Consider the following 8,970-nt stretch of genomic DNA (forward strand, 5'->3'; position numbering starts at 1 on the left):
ATTAACTTCATTTATAGTAATAGATAATTCCTTATAGTAGCGATGTTTGCTTTACATAAGGCAGTAAAAGCAATTCTTCGAGTGGCCTTTAAAATTTTCTTTGACCGAGAAAGGCATTGCATACTAAATGCCCCATACTCTGCATTGTCTTGGCTCAGGTACTACCATGAGATGTACACCTCGTGGCTGCCGGAGAGCCTGAGACAGACGGTGGATGCTGCCCACAACTGTGAGGACATCCTCATGAACTTTCTTGTGAGCCAAGTGACCCGGTTGCCACCCATCAAGGTGACACAGCGCAAGCAGTACCGGGACACCGGGCAGGGCTATCCGTCACCATGGAACGACCCGGACCACTTTGTGCAGCGCCAGGCATGCATCAATGCTTTTGCCACCTACTGGGGACACATGCCGTTGGTGCGCTCTTCACTGAGGCTGGACCCTGTGCTGTTCCGGGACCCTGTGTCAAACCTGCGCAAGCGGTACCGCCGCATCGACCGCGTCGTTGGTGCTGGCCGGAGCTGAGAATGAAGCCGTCCCTTTTAGCACCAAGGATTTTGTGTGCCCGATGTCGTTGAGCACGTTTGTGGGAGAAGACTCGAGTCATGTCGCGTGAAGAAAGAAAGAATGACACAACGTTATGTCGTTCTAGTTCCAATTTTTTTTTTTTTTCCTTCATCATCGATGTCATGAAGTTCATCCCCATTGGTCATAGGAACAGTGGGTGCTTCTAGTCCACATTTAGCCTTCTATCACTGAACAACTGTGTGCTTGCTGTATTCTGTTTTGTTGGCAGAATCACCTAGAAGACTCAAGTTCAGGTTCTTGCAAAATAGTGTCGATCCGTATTATCGTACTTTGCAACTGCACCAATCAGAAACAGGCCCTGGCAGATATTCTGGCTGCTATCGCATGACCTGCAGGAGGAGATTCCATCTGCAACAGGCATTTTATTGACATATGAGGAAAGAATTTGATGTTGTTTCCTTTGCAGACACAGCACATCGTAATGCTGGGACTTTCTTACAGGTACTGTCTGTTGCAAAAGTTTTCAGGCCAAAGCACTCGCCACTGGATTGGACTTGAAGCATTATGGCACCAGTACGGTGGCTGGCACTGTAGGAGCCATGGAAGCCAAAGAGTGGTGTTCTCGAGCAATTACTTTCGAGGACACGATCACTACCATGAGTTTTCGCGTGGCTCGGGTCCAGCTACATCAAAGTATATGGCTGACGGCATTCCTGGCACTGTGCCGAGCTGGCTATATTAGGTGCCAAATCACGTGAAATCTCACAAAAGTCACCGTATCCCTGATAGTGATTGCTCGAGAATACCACCCCCAGATGTCTCCATAGTATGCTAGATCTCAGCACCAGCAACCATAGCACCAGTCTGTTAATGCACTGCTTTACTTGTGAACTTTTGCGATAAATAGTACCTCACGCTTTCATTCTATGCCATCTTATGACATTTTCTTTTGTTTGGTCCTACATTTTCATCACCCAGAAATGGGGAAGCGTGTGAAATTGCATAGGCGATCCTGCCAATCTGCAGTGCAGTGCAGTCTTTGTTGCATTTATTTGCCCTCCGTATAGCATTTTCTTTTAAAACGAGCAACAACAGTTTGCTTTTCATGCGATAGTGGGAATGTTGTTTTCTTTGTTTTGGTTTTCTTGCTTGCATTGCAGACGTTTTCTTCCTCTTGATCTGCAGTCATATTGACATGGGCCTTGCCTTTTTGATACTGGGTTTATAAACAGCTTTAGTGTAGCACATTGAATGAACTTGGTAAGTGCATACAGCACTGCATTAGCTTCCGGCAAGCTTTTCTCTCTTTTGTTGTGATACATGCTTATTTGTTTACTTAATTTCATTTATCATACAGGGTTATCCTTTGTCCTGCGCTTGCATCACAGATGTGAGGGTACTGTTTTTTGTGACACGCATTATTCCAGGTTCACTGTGACGATGCACTTGTGTGTACATTCGTGCTTATGCATGTGCCCTTGTGGGTTGGTAGTGCTGCTTTTTTACGCCCTCGGAGCTTGCACAGGGGCCAGAACAACTGACCTTGCTGTAGACTCAGACGTGGTTGGCACGTGTGATCTTCAGAATGCTCATGCTTGAAATGCTCCTAGATGGTCTCTCTGACTGCCTAGAACAACGAAGTTGCATACGAAAACTTTACTATTGGGCTCTGAGAAGACCACAACAATGAGAACTATCGGCAAAACCTTTTTTTTTTAATCGTTAGCCCAGAAATGCTTTCTTTGAGAGATCAGTTCACAGCAGCACATATTAGTTGCTGTTCTCAGCATCACTTTTGATGCACTGATCGAGAAGTTTTCCGTGCCAATTACACTTACATTCACTTTACGCCTAAAAGTGTCGAAGTTTCCAGTCTCCTTTCTCTCCCTTCCCCCCTTTTTTTTCTTTTTCTGGCCTCACAGCCAAAGAAGGTTACTGCATCAGTTCCTGCCCTAAATTTCATTGGCATGTGATGTAAAGGAAGGGGAACACCTTACTGTTCCTAATTATTTCTACCATAAATATTCATGATGGTTTTTAACGTTGTTAGCATTAAAATATCACAAGCTTGTGCCTAATTTGAATGTCAAGCTTGGAAGAGTCATTTTGGGCAGTGTTTCTACTTGGAAAAAGGAGGGGCTGCGGCAGGAAAGGAAATGAAGTCTATCGGGGCAAAGTTTTTGGTGCAGTGGTCCCTTTAAGTCTGCTTCTTCTTCTTCCCTTGTTCTTTTTAACATTAATCAAGCACCGTGCTAATCTGGGTAGTTTGCCCTTGCAGTTTGACGTGCTGCGTGCAGTATCACTTGGAAACGGTTTCATCAGCAGGGCTTTTTTTTTTTTCATGAGTGCTCGTGTACTGCCTGATGCGCTTGACATTTAATCGCTTCAGTGCCGGCCCAAATGAAGTAGGCCATTGCTAGCATGGTCGGCGTTGAATTCTTTTTTGTGCCAACTACGAACACAGCTGTAGCGTTTGCTTTGCCTGTTTGCCATAACTTGTAATTCCTATCAAGTCCATATTAGAAGGGAGTGTTATTTGCTCTGTACGTTTTGTTTTTACAACTTGTTCTGCTGCTCGTTGGTCGAGTTGGTTTTGCAGATGCCAGCTGGTCATATCAGCTGGAGATGCGGATGTCATTCTTGCTTCCTCCCGCCCATGCAAAATGGGTGGATCACATTGTTTTACCTGCACTAGAACCATTCTCGTTTAGTGTGATTGTGCGTCACCGCCGACTCATCTACTTAATCTTCATCATATGGAGGCATGCACCTAGAGGAAGGCTTAGTGGAGTATGGTTTTATGAATAACAGTAGCAGCCGCAGCAATCATGCGCTAGTGGTCCTTTGAGCTCCCTCATAAACTCGGCCACAGTTCTGCAGATGGCATGTAACCATGCACTGAAGCAATATGCAGCCAGTCTTTCGCGCCATCACTGGATGTGCTGGCTTTTGTAGCAGCACAACCAGTGATGCAAAAAGGTGCAACTCATGGCACCTTTTTCTTGGGGCCTGCTGGCACATAGTGTCAGGTACTGGGGCAAGGTAATCTGCTCAAGCTGCAACTGGACTCGGTACTAGGCCCTGGTACCGAGCTGTAAAAGAAACCAAACTGAGTACTGACGGTATCCCGCAGGGAAACGACAAATAAACGTATAAAAGGCCTATGTAGTACACCACCTGTAATTTGTATTTGTCCTCCACTGCATACATCATAAATTCGAAGACATTAAAGATAGCAGCGCTGTTAGCCGGTGAAACAAGAAAAATGGCGCATAGTATGGTAAAAAAAAAATTCTGCAAATTATAGGCGTGGGGAGCTGAGTAGCAAAATGGCATATTTGTGAGCATTCAATACAAGCAAAGGTTTTGGATCCTGTCATCGTTCTGGCTCCATGATACACCATGTCATTACACGTGGGAGCATCCTACCTTGAAAAGGTGCCTTAAACATCCCCAGGCAACCAATTTCGCTCTTCATCTAAGGTCTGGGTATGTAGTACACTCTTCTATCACCTGTTCCAAGCAATCAACAAGTTATGTGAGCATATGGACATTCCAACATTGACTTAGATTTAAGAGTTCACAAGAATAGCTCTATTGCACATTGAACAAGAGCCTGTAGAACTGTTAGCCATTCAAAGCTTAGTCACCAAAGTGATAGGCAGAGCTCTAAATTCTGTTTATAGGAATGGAATTGAAATAAAGCAGCCATATACACTTGAATTTTTCTTTTTTTTTTCACTAGTGTGTATTACAATCAGCAGCGTGTGCTGACTCTCATGGCTTTGCTTTCATGTCCCTTAGGCACAAATACTTGACAAATAATGCAATAATTAAGGTACATGAGGAACGGCAGTGCATTCTGAATACAGGAATGTGTTTTCTGTGGCATCTATGTGTCCAGATTATGCTTCCTTGCTGGGCGCTCTTGTTTTATGTTGTGTAGCTGACAATGAACTTAATCCTTTCCATGTCTTGCAGATGCTTTACTACTTTCAGTTGTTAAACAAGCAGGCTAGTCAAAGACTGGTTTAACAAATGTTTTTGGTTAAACGCATGCACACATGCTCACAAGAAGAAAAAAAAAAACAGGATCAGGAAGCTGATGGCCTAGTTCAAGGTAAAATACACATTAATTATTAGCTGCCTCTGTTCACTGCCAAAAAGTTAGGGCATAAATATTCTTCATATATCCATTGTGACATGAAAGACAAAATGTGTGCAATACCTGTCATATTGGAGAATTATGCTTGAACTCGCTTTTGTAATTTTCTCGAGGTACAGAAAGAAAACAAAAAGGGGGGGGGGAGAATGCTCCCGTCCACACCAGGCCAATGTCACGACAATCTGTTGTCTGCCCACAACAATGAAATGCTCTCAAGCTATGTTCAATTTGCGGCATTTTTTGGCCAGACAGCTGTCCGGCCAACCTTGTTTGTTGCCGCTTTTTCTACTGCCCTGTGAAACATACTCTCATTGCTGTGCTCATGTGCTTCTACTCTGCCTGGCTGGTCAGCGGTTCTCGCAAGGGTGCCCAGAAGCCAGACGAGCGCATTGAGTAATTGTGCCAGTCCCCTGACCCGGTACGAGTGCAGTGTTGCAGTTTTTATACATCACTATATCTTCCACTCGAGAAGGAAACGTTTCCATTTTGGCACCTTCGACAAGGTTGTCAGCTTTCGACTTCATTTTTATTAGCCCAGAACCAGTGCTACGGATGGTACTACAAGCCTTTCTGATTACGTAGTGATAAAACAGGCAAATGTGCATTGAAGAGTGCTGTGTTAACTCCTGTGTCTTCTTATTTGATTCAGTTTACTTGAAACAGCATGGTAAACCTTACCTGCTTTCTTTTGTATTTCTTCTTGGCTGTCGCGACGAATGCTTCTTGCCCTTTACTCGCGTACTGTAACTGTTCTTGTGTTTCTGCGGGACTTCTACGGTTTAGAGACAATCTAAGGAAACACCTTGGGCTTTCAGCACCCGTTGTCTTGCGTAATGCGAGGCGGGTGCCCCTGCAAATATTTACAAGTGCAGATACCGAGTAGCCATTGTAGTCGCATTTCACGCTGTAGTTTCCCTCGTGAAATATTTGCCGCCCTTACTTCTGTTTTTTTCTTCCCCGGCATCTCTTGCGAGCTTCGGAACATGTGTGGAACACGTGCGAAGCCTAATACATTAAGCTTTTCAAAGCTGTTGCACTTAGCTTTGAGCAATAACATTGTTGCAAAGAACATAATTTATGGATCAACCGTGTGCCTCGCCAGAGGAGGCACCCGAACCCCGCACGTCCTTCGACTCTTTTTCTTACACATTTTAAACGATGTAACCGTAGCTAATGACAGTGGTGTTTCTTGTTTGTCTTTTTTTACCGAGCCTTTAAACATATTACCATTTTAAATCTAAGTGATGTGTTCTATTCCTGTAAGTTATTTGAAGAGACGACTTTGCAGATTTTGCAAGTTGTTTTAGCTACGTTTGTTGTTCTTTTGTTATTTTGTGATGAACAAAACTAAAAATATGCCTCTCTCTTTCTCTACCTTTTTTCCCCCTTCTTGCCCTTCTTTAAGAGTTAATCGGGATAATTGACGTGCTGAAAGTATTGAATTTATGGCTCGAGTAGAGTGTGTGACTGCTGCGGTGCTGTCACTGCGAAAGAGTGCTTGGATAGGAGTTATGTTGTACACTATTGTGAAATAATTTATCTCCTCAGAGTTTGTAGAATGTGTATGATGCATACGTAGCAGCACCGTTTGCACATGAGTGAACAAATGCAGTGATGTTGCTCTGAACATGTATATTTCCCTTTCTTTTTTTTTTTTTTCAAATAAAATATACTGCAGCAGCCAGTGTGTCCCGTGTGCTTAATGTCTGCTGGTCTGACATGTTTGTCCTAGCTCAACACCAGGTGGCGTATTCAGAAGTTGAATTCGTTTTATCTGTGTATAGCGTATTACACTGCAGGATGGAGCTCTTTGAAAATCTGTTTATCCTTTCAAAAGTTCAGCTTAACAAAAATGCAATGCATACATGAACTATTGGACAACTTTTGCATTCTTTTGTCATTTACTGCGCATAGCAGTTAACGCTGCATAATCGTTTTAACATGCGTCATTTATATGGGAGCAAGGAAGACATCCACATTTCATGGGTGCACTTATAATGACAATGCCATGATGTCAACAATGACGTGATGATATGCAAACGACTCCATTGTCATGACAAGGATGTTACAATGACAATAACCCTTTGTAGACCGACATCTAAGAGAGCAGAGAGCTGTCTTTGTGGGATGAATACTGAGAATAATGACTGCTGTACTGAAAGCCGCACTGTGAATGACCACTGCAACTACCCTAAATATTCTGTATGCGTACGCCTGCACATAGGCTTACAATTCTGTAAATAACTGCTTCACTTCAGTTCAGCCAACCAAGAGAACGAACAGGCTGGCTTCAGGTAGGGATATTCTACAATCCATATGTCATCAATCAGGTAATCGAGAAATCTGCAGAGTACAATCAACGTCTCTATATGGCTTTCATAGATCATGAAAAGGCATTTGATTCAGTAGAGATACCAGCAGTCATGGAGGCATTGCGTAACCAAGGAGTACAGGAGGCATACATGAATATCTTGGCAAATATCTACAAGGATTCCACCGTTACCTTGGTTCTCCACAAGAAAAGTAGAAAATTATCAAGAAAGGGGTCAGGCAAGGAGACACAATCTCTCCAATGCTATTCACTGCATGCCTAGAAGAAGTATTCAAGCTCTTAGACTGGGAAGGCTTAGGAGTGAGGTTCAACGGTGAATATCTCGGCAACCTTCGGTTTGCAGTCGACATTGTCCTATTCAGCAACAATGGGGACAAATTACAACAAATGGTTGAGGACCTTAACCGAGAAAGTGTAAGAGTGGGGTTGAAGATTAATATGCAGAAGACAAAGATAACGATCAATAGCCTGGCAAGGGAACGAGAATTCAGGATCGCCAGTCAGCATCTATAGTCTGTAAAGGACTAAGTTTATCTAGGTCAAATACTCACAGGGGACCCTGATCAAGAGGAAGAGATTTACAGAAGAATAAAATTGGGTTGGAGTGCATACAGCAGGCATTACCAAATCCTGACTGGGAGCTTACCACTATCGTTGAAAAGAAAAGTGTACAATCATTGCATTCTACCGGCGCTAACATATGGGGCAGAAACTTGGAGGTTAACAAAGAAGCTCGAGAACAAGTTAAGGACCGGACAAAGAGCGATGGAACGAGAAATGTTAGGCCTAACGTTAAGGGACAGGAAGAGAGCGGTGTGGATCAGAGAGCAAACGGGGATAGCCGATATTCTAGTTGACATTAAGAGGAAAAAAATGGAGCTGGGCAGGCCATGTAATTATAATGCATAGGATGGATAACCGATGAACCATTAGAGTAACAGAACAGATACCAAGAGAAGGGAAGCGCAGTCGAGGACGGCAGAAAACTAGGTGGGGTGATGAAGTTAGAAAATTAGGATGAAGTTAGAAAATACTAGTTGGAATCAGCTAGCGCAAGACAGACCGGGTCTTCGACCTGCAGTGGACATAATAATATAGGCTGCTGATTATGATGAAGTAACTGCTTTGTGTGACATGGTAACCACGATCATAATATAAAGCCAATTGCACTGAAAGCCGCACCAAGAATGACCACTGAAACTACCCTGCACTTAGGTTTACAATTCTGTAAGTAACTGCTTCATGTGATGATAACCACGATCACCATGCATATAAAGCCAATTAAGAGGCACTGAAGCCAGGAAAATCACGTATTAGAGAAGGAACTTCTTTTGTTAACTTGAATAGTATAATTCACCTTGTGCTTCACCTGGCGGCTTTACCGTCAAGCTGCGTTCAGCGCCGCTGCCGGCAGCTTTAGCGTTACTGGTTGGAAAGCTCTCTCCGGCGTGCTCTTGCCCGCATAGATTTCACTGGTGCATGCCATGCCATTGCACGGCATGCCATTAAGAAAGGAAAAGTGCTATTGTAGACAGAACGTGCGCATAATGTAAGGGAAGTTGTGACTATAACGACAGAAGAGGAGTGACCTCACGATGCGTCTTTCGCACGCGCATAAATGCTCCCGGTCAAAGACCATATCATTACCATGACGCAGCCGTAGCAAATAGAAAACGCTGTTAGCAAAAGGACAGCTCAACTGTACGAAAAAAGTGCAGCCACTCCTTCAATAAAGCCACATTAGATGAAATGGCGCTAAATGAAACGGCTTCGCCGCTACGGTTTACCGATGAAGTTCAAAAGCCTGAAAACGTTTTAAATTGCGCGCCCTTTCTACCATCTTTTATTTTCTTTTGTCGACTGTAGCGCCACTGTCTAGCTACTTTATTGAGTAAATGACGGACCTAGCCATAGCATGTCGTTTGTGGCGCCACGAAAGGCGAAA

General features: G+C 43.6%; 1 protein-coding gene across 1 annotated transcript in view; it reads left to right on the forward strand.

Annotated features, from left to right (window-relative positions):
• Positions 1-6,373, forward strand: part of LOC119457583 (exostosin-1b) — a 182,224-nt gene extending 175,851 nt beyond the window's left edge. Inside the window, exon 7 of the mRNA XM_037719198.2 lies at positions 159-6,373. Within this exon, the coding sequence (XP_037575126.2) occupies positions 159-525 (367 nt within the window). The 3' untranslated portion in view covers positions 526-6,373. The remainder of the gene's footprint in view (positions 1-158) is intronic.
• Positions 6,374-8,970: the final 2,597 nt, after the last annotated feature.

Source organism: Dermacentor silvarum, chromosome 7 (assembly GCF_013339745.2).
Source record: "Dermacentor silvarum isolate Dsil-2018 chromosome 7, BIME_Dsil_1.4, whole genome shotgun sequence".
In the NCBI taxonomy this organism is placed as follows: Eukaryota; Metazoa; Arthropoda; class Arachnida; order Ixodida; family Ixodidae; genus Dermacentor; species Dermacentor silvarum.